A 12,114-nucleotide genomic window follows, 5' to 3' on the forward strand; every position below is an offset into this window, starting at 1 on the left:
GAGGGCATTCCACAGGGTGGGTGCCACTACCGAGAAGGCCCTCTGCCTGGTAATGATAATAATAATAATAATAATAATAATAATAATAATAATAATAATAATTAATTTATTATTTATATCCCGCCCATCTGGCTGGGTTTCCCCAGCCACTCTGGGCGGCTTCCAACATGGTTCCCTGTAACTTGGCTTCTCGTAGCAAGGGAACCACCAGAAGGCCCTCGGTGCTGGACCTCAGTGTCCGGGCAGAACAATGGGGGTGGAGACACTCCTTCAGGTGTAAATAGGTACCGCTCCAGCGGGAAGGTAAACGGCGTTTCCGTGCGCTGCTCTGGTTCACCAGGAGCGGCTTTGTCATGCTGGCCACATGACCCGGAAGCTGTACGCCAGCTCCCTCGGCCAATAATGCGAGATTAGTGCCGCAACCCCAGAGTCGCCCACGACTGGACCTAATGGTCAGGGGTCCCTTTACCTTTACACTCTCCCCTTCTGTGTTTTCCAGCATTGCTGCTTCTGACTGTATAGGCATAGCATAACCATTCTGGCTAGTAGCCATTGATAGCCCTCCATGAGTGGATCTAATACTCATTTAAAGTCAATGCAGGAGAGACATGTTTTGTTGCAGCTAGGGCAGGTGAAGGTGTCCGGTTGTGCTACTGCAGATGCACCATGGCGTTTCTTCTCTCTGTGCTCTTACCGGTGGTCATTCCTCCTCTGGTCACTGACTGTCTGTCTCCAGACACTGCGGTCATCTGCAAGGGATTCCCATATGCAACCTTCCCACCCCCTTGATTATTTGGGTTGCCTTTAGATTGCCAGATCAGAAGGTTAGCGCACCTCTTCCCTGTGACGGAAAGAACCAATCTTCTTCTTTGGCAATCCCTCGGAGCCGAGTAAGATTGTCTTCCATAAACACGGTTTTAACAATGAGTCCGTAAGTGACTGTGGAGGCCAATTCTGGATTCACACGTCCTTTCACAGTGGGGACATTGGTTTCCAGGCAGGAACTGATCACAGTGTGGATTGGCCAAGTGTGCCTTCCTCTTAGCATGTTTCTCTGTTGTGTCTTGAGTTTGAGTGTCTTCAAAGCCCACGACACCTTTGGTAAAGGCTGTTCTCCAGTTGGAGCACTTGTAGGCAAGTGTTTCCCAATTGTTGGTGTTTATATTACATTTTTAAATTTTGCCTCGAAGCAGTCTTTAAACCTCTTTTGGAAAGGACCAATGGAGCTGGTCTTTCCCAAGAGCTGATTATAAACGATCCCACAAAGAGAAATTCTTGCTGGACGAGCCATTTATCCAACACGGCTTCACAGACTTCTCCACGAACCTGCTTTATTCCCTTTTCAAAACAGCTCCGTTGTTGATAGCTAGAGCACCAAACCAACTTTAAATGTGCAACCTGAATTTGCCAGTATGTGACTGAATCTCCCACTCCACCCTAAAATAGTCACAGTCTGAAAGTGCCCTTCATTGTTTTGCTGAGGAAGTTCCTCTATTCATAACAGCTTTTTAACCACCAGATTCATTCACTACAAGCTTCTCATTCGCTCCCTTTGTAAAGGATGCGAGTGAACCATAGAATTTCTCATTTCCCTTGCAGCAAACGGCTCCCTCCCTCTGCTATTGATGCGCCCCAACACAATTTTGTTGTTCAAAGTGCTTAAACAAGGATAAGCCTGGCTAAGCGGGGCTCCTAATTGTCCCCATCTGGCCACTGTGAGCTTAGAAGAGAAAAAGACACATTGCTTCAATTGTTTGCCATTTATAATGCTTTTGGCTCAATTTAGAAGGGAAGTAAACCGAGCAACGCCTATAAATAAGTAGTGTGCAAAAAAATAATTAAAGCAAAAATTACTCCATGCCAGTAAATGAAAGCAGAGGAGGGGTGGGGGAATTTGCATGGAAAGCAACAATCAGAAAATCCATGGTCATCCTAACTGCATAGAAACCCAAATTACTGCATTAGCATTTGTACAATTATGACTGTAAAATAGATTAGTTGTGATACCTGCATTGCAAGGGTTGGGCTAGATGACCCCTCAAGTCCCTTCCAATTCTACAATTCCATGATTCTATGAATAATAATAATTGGATTTATCACCTGACCACCACGAGGTCTCAGGGCAGATTGCAACGATATAAAATACATCTTGGGGTTTTTGTGTGTGAAACTTTTTGGAAGGGACAGTATTTCATTATGCATCTACCCCACCAGTGTTCAGAAGTGGTATGATCCAGAAACAATTTGAATGTGTGACCAGGATTTTAAAGCAGAAGTGGAGTCTGCAACAAAATGTTGCAGCGCAGCATGCACCGGTTCAGGGCACTCCATCCCATACTCCCTCCCAACCTGTTTTCTCTTCTGTTTTTCCTCCTCCCCCATTTCAGCCTTCTCGCCATTTAAATAATCAAAGCCCTCCTCACAGGGCTGTTTTTTCATAAATCATAGAATTGTAGAGTTGGTAGGGGCCACAAGGGTCATCTAGTCCAACCCCTTGCAATGCAGAAATATTTCCCCCAATGTGGGGCTCATGCTTTTGCAAACCTCGGGCTGCCCCAAAGCCTGCCTGATTCTCCCCTCTCGTGCACCTGTGCTGCCATTTTGACCCCACAAGCGATGGCACTCACAGCCCGAACATTGGAAATAGGAAGAATTCACGTAGGCATTGAAATTTCTGATAATTTCTCTGTTTTACGCTGCCGGCTGTTTTCATGCTGTGATCTTTGTTTGCTTAGGCCAGGTGGCACAATCAGGGCCACTAAGATGTCTGCCCTGTGGGCAGCATATGGAACGGGTCAGTGAACGACATCCACCAGGTTGGGGAAATGGCTTTTTCTTGTCATAATTCCTTTGGTGGTGTCTAAGGGCAAAGTTAGCCCCGCGCAGGAGGAGAGGAAGGAAATCAAGTTTATGCCATCTGCCCTGGATGCTTTAGTTGAGATTGCTGAGTTGCAGGGGGTAGGACTAGATGTCCCTGGGGGGTCTCTTCCAACTCGACAATTCTCCCAGCTCTGCAATTGTAAGATCCTATGCCTCGTTGCAGCCCCTCGTCCAGTGGATGGGAAGCTTGACAAATCTCTCTCTCTCTCTCTCTCTCTCTCTCTCTCTCTCTCTCTCTCTCTCTCTCTCTCTCTCTCTCAGCAATAGCTGGAAAAGATGTTTGGGGGGGGGGGTTGGCCAAACTGCTGTCATGGGACCCACATTGACCCAAAGATTCTAAATTTAAAAGCCTGGAGTCTAGATTCAGAATCCAAAGTGGTGTCCACAGCACCCTCAAATATTTCCTGCCAAGGCCTCCTGACGCTCTTAATTTCTTGTGGTGCTGAGCTACCCTGAAAGCAAAGTTCAGCCATCAGCTGATTTGTCCTCTTACCACCTTTTCCCAGAATGCCTCTGGGGAGGGGGGGTAGAGATCAATGTTTGATGATCTCCATTTCTCATCCCCCCCTATATTTGATTCTCAAAATTTCCACACTAGTCTGCAAATTATCATATTTTAAAAATACAAAAAAGTTCTCATCAAAATACCTAAGACACGCATTTGGGTATGCAATTTTTGTGTAATACGCACACATCTTCAAAAGAGTTTTCCTAATGCACATTTGTGTCCTACTTTCTGTAATACATGCAATTCTGAGCCGGAATAAGATGTTACTGCCAAGCCCATGATGCAGCGCGATCTCTAAATCTACATGTATAAAGAGCATTTACGTGGCTATACTCAGATTCTGCAGGAATTGCTTTATTCCGTTTTAAAACGCTGTACTCTGGTTCATGCCCGGCACTTGCCCGTGCAGGTAAGTGGAGTATGGCAGCTATCAGACCTCATAGAAAACCGTTTCTCGTTCCCTCCATTTGATGAGTCAGACACCCACGGAATGCAAAACAAGTGTAACATTTTTCATCTGACAACTGTTGGAAGGCACTCAAGCTATCAGCGCTGCTAACATTATCAGATGCTATTTCTTATTTAAGCCACAAAAATGAAGCTTGGCACATTTAAAGTTCACCTGGAGACAGAGATGAAAAACACATCCCAAAGTGCAGATTTTTTTAAAAAAAAATGGGAGCAGGGTGGGAGGGAGAGAGACCCTTCTGTGTTGTTTTTTCAGCAGACTTCACCCTGTGGCAGCCACGAGGTACAGCCCAGCCACAGCTGCCATTCCATTCCACCTGAAGAGGAGTTCTGTGTGGCCAGAAAGCTCACATACTGGTGGCTGGCAGACCAGTTAAAAATTAGGCTGACTTCTGATATCGCATTTGCAGGCAGGCAAGATGATGATGATGATTATTATTATTATTTATACCCTGCCCATCTGGCTGGGCTTCCCCTGCCACTCTGGGCGGCTTCCAACAAACATTAAAATACATCAAATATCACAGATTAAAAACTTCCCTAAACAAGGCTGCCTTTAGGTACTGTATTTTCTAAATGTCAGGTAGTTGTTTATCTCTCTGACCTCTGCTGGGAGGGTGTTCCACAGGGCAGGTGCCACTACCGAGAAGGCCCTCTGCCTGGTTCCCTGTAACTTGGCTTCTCGTAGCGAGGGAACCGCCAGAAGGCCCTCGGAGCTGGACCTCAGGGTCCGGGCAGAACGATGGGGGTGGAGACGCTCCTTCAGGTATAAATAGGTACCACTTCAGCGAGAAGGTAAATGGCGTTTCCGTGCGCTGCTCTGGTTCACCAGGAGCGGCTTTGTCATGTTGGCCACATGACCCGGAAGCTGTATGCCAGCTCCCTCGGCCAATAATGCAAGATTAGTGCTGCAACCCCAGAGTCGGTCACGACTGGACCTAATGGTCAGGGGTCCCTTTACCTTTACACTCTCCCCTTCTGTGTTTTCCAGCATTGCTGGACCGAGGCCGTTTAGGGCTTTAAAGGTCAGCACCAACACTTAGAATTTTGCTCGGAAACGTACTGGGAGCCTGCATTGCACTTCCTCCTTAATGTCGCATCAGCCCAGTTTAGAGGAGCTGTGGTTTAGCAAATGCGGGGGGGTTCTGAAGCTGTGGGGCAGAGAGATTGATTCCTACCCATTTCCTCCTCCGCTGGCACAGAGAACAATGCAACACAAAGGCAGGTTATGGGGGAGTTTACTGCCAATATTTCCTTTCACATGCAAGTTCTTTTCCCACAGAGACTCTGAAGCTCAAATATTGAACACCGCCCCGTCTTAAACACACACACACACACAGGGGGAATGATGAATTGCAGCAGAACAGAAGCTGAAGTTTGAAGCCAACAATTACTCTGCTCTGAAGACTTTTGTCTCTCTAGGAACCGGGGAACAAAATACCCTTGAATATATTTTTATATGTGAACAGGGCTTTTTCGCTTGTGCTCACAGCCAGCCGATTCTTTGAAAGAAATCTGGGTTACGTAAAGTTCTCTCTTCTGCAGAGGCACGAAGGAAATTACCTGGCTTGTACAGGAGCATTTTCATGCGCAGAGTTTGGGGAGGCAATTAATTTTCAGAGCGTTTTTTGAGGGAAGGATCACATCAGAAACACCATTCAAGTTCTAGATTTTTATTTTTTGCGGCAAAACAACAGTTAATTCCTATGCATGCGCACTCCAAATAAATCTAATTGAGTTTTAAGTGGGATTGCTCTCAAATAAATGGGCATAGGATTGCAGCATCTAATTGTTTTCTTTTCTGCATTGTAAAATGTGGGCGGGTTCAGTCACTGTTGCAACTGGTTAATGAGAGCCAGTTTGTCAGATTGTTCCAGACTTGAAAAATCCAGACTTCCAGACTTGAGTGCTGGATTACAGAATCACAGGCCTGGAAGGGGTCCCCAGACATCATCCAGAACGATCTCCTGCCAAAAAAAGACCAATTGAATAACAATAGCATCATTGTCACTATGACCATAGCTGCCAAGTACCCCGTATTTCCTGGGAAACCCCCGTTTTTCCTTACCGTTTCCCGGAGGTCTCCCATTCCAGCTCCTCTCCCGTTAATTTACCTTATTTTGGTTCCTGTCGGCGGCTATTTTGCTGGTGTTGCTTTGCCCATCTATGGGCACCAGAAAATGGCCGGTGCCGGGGCTGGAAGTCGCATCTACGCATATCCAGAAGTGTGTAGACGCAACTTCCGGTGTCGCTTTGCCCATCTATGGGCACCGAAAACGGCCGGCGCTGACACCGGAAGTTGCATCTACGCACTTCCGGACATGCGTAGATGCGACTTCCGGCGCCGGCCATTTTCAGTGCCCATAGATGGGCAAAGCGATACCGGAAGTTGCGTCTGCGCAACTTCTGGTGTCGCGCGACCGCCGATCCCGGATTTCTCTGCGGGAGACTTGGCAGGTATGACTATGACTTCTACAAGTTTGTGTTGCAACTGTTATTTCCTTTTGTAACCTGCCTGACAACAGGTCTGTCCCAAGACATTGTACAGCCTGAGACACCGGGTGGCAGTGGGGAGGGGAGAATGACTCCCAACCTCTACTAAATCAAGGTGAATAGTAAGGCTAAGGACCCCTGGACGGTTAAGTCCAGTCAAAGGCGACTATGGCGTTGCAGCGCTTATCTCGCTTCAGGCTGAGGGAGCCAGCGTTTGTCCAAAGACAGCTTTCCAGGTCATGTGGCCAGCAGGACTAAACCACTTCTGGTGCAATGGGGCACCGTGACAGAAACCAGAGCGTACGGAAATGCAGTTTACCTTCCCGCCACAGCGGTACCTATTTATCTACTTGCACTTGCATGCTTTTGAACTGCTAAACTGCTAGTTGGCAAGAGCTGGGACAGAGCAACGGGAGCTCACTCCGTCGTGGGGATTCGAACTGCCAACCTTCCAATCGGCAAGCCCAAGAGGCTCAGGGGTTTAGACCTCAGCGCCATCCGCATCCCTACATGCATAGTATCCAACCAAGACTAGCCAAGTGATTGTGGCTCCCCTTAAATCCTGCAAGCACCTCTTCCCTTCCCTGGAAGAGAAATGCAACATTTACAAATTAAACAACTAACAATTTGCTGCCCTTTCATGACAGCTAACTCAGCCAGCCGAGACAGGCACCTCACTCTGCCCAAAGGCTGGGGTTGCCCTGTGCCTCAACTTGTCATTTTGCAGAATGATTGGCAAGGCAGCAGAGATCTTGAATGGGGAAACCCCCTCAGCGAGAGCAAGAAACCTTCCTTTCTGCATTACTATGGCCACTTGCTGTATGGCGGAGAAGCTGGGCTGCTCTATGTGGTGTTTTAGCGCCACCACTCTAGGTGGCCAGAGGGTGGTATTGCAGGTACAGATGTTAGCCTGGGGAGGAAAGAGTTAATTCCGGCACCTCCTTAGCAAGGCAACAGGCGCCCTTCTGCACTGGAGTGTTCAGAGCCTTTGCACAGCAGTCACTGGCTTGAGAATCAAACTAATTACCTCCATAATTACCAAAACTAATTGTCTCGCTAATTGCCAAGGATCTTTGGAGCAGGCATTATTTCCTGCAAATGTTCCACCAGCCAGGGTTATTGAGCCTCTTTGTAGCTGAGAGGTACCTCGTGTCTCTCTGCCACCTCCCCAGCAACAGATAGCCTTGCCTTGATTTTCCTCATTGCCATTGACTTGCCCAATCCAAGATGGCTCCCTCAGCTATCCCACGTGCAGGAATCAAGTTCTCATGACCGTCAAGGGATGAACCAACCTGTCAGGAGTATGGGCAGGAGTCAGGCTCTGGGGCCTGTAGTGCTTTGCAGGACTGGGGCCTGCCTCAGCTTGTGCTGGAGAGGCAAGGAGTGACCACTCAGGTGAGTTCACTTGATATCTCACTGCACCTGGTGGCAGGAGCTGGGAGGGATAAAAGCTCAGCATTTCCCTTCGGCTCTTTGCCACAGCAATGCTATCCCTGCCTGGTTGCACCTGGCTCCTTGCTCCTTGGACCCTCGCCTTGCCGAAGCCTTGCTCCCTGGACCCTTGCCTTTGCCGACGCCTTGATATTCGACCCTTGGACCTCTGCCTTGCCGACGCCTTGCTCCTTGACTCCCAGACCTTCGCCTCTGCCTTGCTCCTTGACCCTGCGACTGCCTGCTGCTGGACCCTCAACCCTGCACCTGTTCCTGCTTCTACACCACCATCTTGCCTCTGGTCCTGACGTCCTCAGCCAGGGCTTCAACCGCCCGCCGACTGGACCGTGACACAACCATTGCCTGACGCAGTCAGGAAATGGATATTCTCTGAGCTTTTCCCTATTAGGATGGGGTCCTGGGTTAATTCTGAGGTGGCCATCTTAGGTCTCCTTCTCTGATTTAGCTTCTTCTGAGAGTGGAATATATTTGCTTTTAATTATCACCTGCAGCGCATTCAACACATAATGCTGCTAATGGGATTTCCCCTTCCCTTTTCCAGAAGAGTGAATCTTTCCTAGAGGCCTTGATTAGACTGAGGCCAAGCAAGAGAGAAAGGGCGCAGGTGGCGCTGTGGGTTAAACCACAGAGCCTAGGGCTTGCCGACCAGAAGGTCAGTGGTTCGAATCCCTGCAACGGGGTGAGCTCCCGTTGCTTAGTCCCTGCTCCTGTCAACCAAGCAGTTCGAAAGAACGTCAAAATGCAAGTAGATAAATAGGTACCGCTCCAGCGGGAAGGTAAATGGCATTTCCGTGCGCTGCTCTGGTTCACCAGAAGCGGCTTAGTCATGCTGGCCACATGACCTGGAAGCTGTACGCTGGGGCTCCCTCGGCCAATAACACGAGATGAGCGCCGCAACCCCAGAGTCGGTCACGACTGGACCTAATGGTCAGGGGTCCCTTTACCTTTAAGCGAGAGAGAGAGAGAGAGAGACAGACAGACAGACAGACACACACACACACAGAGAGAGAGAGACAGACAGACAGACAGACAGACAGAGACAGAGACACACAGACAGAAGATTTCCACCCTACGGTAGTTTTACCAAAGGGTATCTCTCTCAGTGCAAACTTCATGCTTCTTGCAAACTACAAGACTCCGTGGCTAAAGCCTTAGGCCTGTGTCTCAGATATCCAGCCTCTGCTTGGCCACGATGGAAAGATGTGTGGCCTTACATACCCCTGTCTTCTTTTTAGTTCTGTAAAATGTAGAAAGGTGGGGACCTTCAGCTCCCACAACTGCCTCATAGGGGCAAGATCTACCAAGACAACTTGCAGTGCTCACTAGGCCTGGCATTCCTGAGCAGCCCTTGTTTCTTCTAATAAAGAGTTAACTTCACTTCTCGGTGTGATTTATTGCTGACCCACTCCTGACACCAGCTCCTGACGATTTCCTTGTGAAACGGGATTGAGCGTGAAGCCACGCTGGGAAGTCTAGCTCTCTGAAGGGGATAGGGCCAGTAGCCATCGATGGACTTCTTTTCCATGAGTAGGGTCATCTGGCTGACTATGGGACTCTCTAATCTCTGGCTGTGTCCCCAAGAGGACGCCTTGGGGCAGCAGCTTGAGACATGGAGGGTTACCTGGAAATCAGGCAGGTTCCTGTGAACTACAGGAGTCCACTAAAGCAGTCCTTCCTGCCACTTCATTCTCTCCATTTTGATACTAATGAGGGCCTTTGCTGAGATGGTGACAGAATTTTCTTCTTGAATTACACTGGGCAAAGGAGCGGGCGGGGGAGATGCAATACTCTTCTACATCTGGCACCTCCTTTCCAGAGGTGACATTTTATTCCAGCAGATGTGATCCCAGTTGGGGGGGCATCCCTGCTCAGCTCAGAAGAAATTCCTCCGCCCTCCCCAGAACAAAGACCCCCTTCGCAGGGGCAAAGCGATGGACCTTTGAGCCACGGAATCCACCTTGTCAGCAACTACGCTCAAATATTAAAGATAGTATGCAAATGCCTTTTTTATTCTTTAATTTGAATCAGAGGTTACCTTCAAATGTTTTGGTTTTTTTTAAAAAAAGGAAAAAGTGCTATCTTTGCAAGGTTATAAAAATCATACGATTCTCCCGAGAGACGAGGCCAAGACGAGGCTGTCGAAATGTAAAGCTAATATTGAAAAGAATTTTTATGCCAGGAGTGATTGTTGGAGAAACAAGGTGTAGCTGCCCTTCTCATCCGTGCAATCTTATTACGTTGGGGCTGGTGGAGGGGGTCAAGGGCCTGTCCCTGCATCCCCGTGAGGTCCCATGTGTGTGGGGGGGGGATAAGGGGCAATAACATCTTCCTCGAGTGGTAGTAGACCAGGCATCCCCAAACTTCGGCCCTCCAGATGTTTTGGACTACAATTCCCATCATCCCTGACCACTTGTCCTGGTAGCTAGGGCTCATGGGAGTTGTAGGCCAAAACATCTGGAGGGCCGCAGTTTGGGGATGCCCGTAGTAGACCTTTGAGCCGTGGCTTTATCAGTGAAACCCAGAAGGTCATTAAACTGGATCTGTCTGTCTCGGGAGACAATGGAGGAATGAGCCTTTGGGGGTGAAGTCAAACTCAATCCATTGGAGAGTTATAGCACCTGCTGTGGTTGCAGAGACCGATGCAGGAGAGACATGTTTTGTTGCAGCTGGGGAAGATGAAGGCATCCGGTTGTGCTTCTGCAAATGCACCATGGCGTTTCTTCTTTCTGCGTTCCTCCCAGCAGTCATTCCTCCTCTGGTCCCTGCTGTGGATGCAAACCTGTCTGTCTCCAGGCACTGCGGTCATCTGCAAGGGATTCCCATATGGCAGGGTCATCTTGGTGTTGGTCGCTAGCATCACAATCTCCCAAAGCTTTTTAGAGAGGTGAGCTGTTGTCATAGCCGCCTTCCCGATACGCTTTTCCAGTTCTTCTTCATTATCATCATCATCACCACCATCATTTTTTATTTATACCCCGCCCATCTGGGATTTCCCCAGCCACTCTGGGCATCTCCCAACAAAATATTATTGATAATAATAATAATAATAATAATAATAATAATAATAATAATAATAAAGCAATAAAACATAAAACATTAAAAACGTCCCTAAGCTCAGTGTTCATGGAGAGGTTGCTTGTTATGGTGGATCCCAGACGGACAAAATAAGCAACCACCTCCAACATGTGGTGCACAAAAATGTTAATTGTGTGGCATCAAACAAAGAGGGATAAGAGGCAGGAAGCTCAGGCCTGAAGGCCAAATATGGCCCTCAAAACCAGACCACACCCCTCGCTGGCCTGCTTCAAAATCTCCTTGAACATTTTTGCCTGTTTGGAATGTGTCCTTAAACTCTGAACATGCCTGGGTGGAGGTTCGAGAGAGGTGTGTGAGTGCGCAGAGAGGTTAGAGTACTGCAGGAAGGTAAAATGCCCACCTGTTGCTTTGGCCAGTTTTGCCCCTGGCCCTTGCTCATCCCTGGTACATTTGCTTTGGCCAGTTTTGTGTCCTAGACCAAAGGATGGAGACCTGTTGCAGTGCAACAGCCGGCGGAAACCTATTCGGAGACCCCAGTTTTCATGGGCCTGTTAACAAGGCAGATAACTGTTTTAACAATTCACACATTACCCTGTCTATTGAGGCCCTGGGATGGCTCCTGGCACCTACGGAACATTATGGCTGTGCTTTGAAATTTGCTTTCTATATTTGGAAAGGCTGTTTCATTTTTAGATCTCTTACAAAGAAGCCCCGAAGGTCTCCCGAAGAGTGGAACAAGGTGAGGGAGGGGAAATGTCGGAATTTGTGCTGAGTCCAAGGACGGTGGAGAGACGTAATTTCAAATATCTCTTCCTCAGAATCCAGAGAGTCTTTAGGTGATTTTTTTTTCCGGAGAATGTCACAAAAGACTTCACAAGTTGTTTGATTCTGAAGGGCTAGGGTTTCCCATGTGACCAAGACAGAAAATATCACCCTTGCTCCAGTAGAATTCAGCAAACTTTTTCAGCAGGGGGCTGGTCCACTGTCCCTCAGACCTTGTGGGGGGCCGGACTATATTTTTTGGGGAAATGAACAAATTCCTATGCCCCACAAATAACCCAGAGATGCATTTTAAATAAAAGCACACATTCTACTCATGTAAAAACACGCTGATTCCTGGACTGTCCACGGGCTGGATTTAGAAGGCGATTGGGCCGCGTTTGGCCCCGGGGCCTTGGTTTCCCTATCCATGATGTATCCAAATACGTTTGTCTACTATGTGGCAAATATCATCATCTCCAAATGTGTCAGCTGATTCGTGTTTACCTCAAATTTCA

General features: G+C 48.1%; 1 protein-coding gene across 1 annotated transcript in view; it reads right to left on the reverse strand.

The window, feature by feature from the left end:
• Window positions 1–5,513: 5,513 nt before the first annotated feature.
• Window positions 5,514–12,114, reverse strand: part of CHCHD3 (coiled-coil-helix-coiled-coil-helix domain containing 3) — a 209,255-nt gene continuing 202,654 nt past the window's right edge. The window contains exon 8 of the mRNA XM_088651751.1: window positions 5,514–5,823. Coding sequence (XP_088507877.1) covers window positions 5,779–5,823 — 45 coding nt within the window. The 3' untranslated portion in view covers window positions 5,514–5,778. The remainder of the gene's footprint in view (window positions 5,824–12,114) is intronic.

The sequence above is a fragment of the Zootoca vivipara genome, chromosome 9, assembly GCF_965207765.1.
Source record: "Zootoca vivipara chromosome 9, rZooViv2.hap1.1, whole genome shotgun sequence".
Classification (NCBI taxonomy): domain Eukaryota; kingdom Metazoa; phylum Chordata; class Lepidosauria; order Squamata; family Lacertidae; genus Zootoca; species Zootoca vivipara.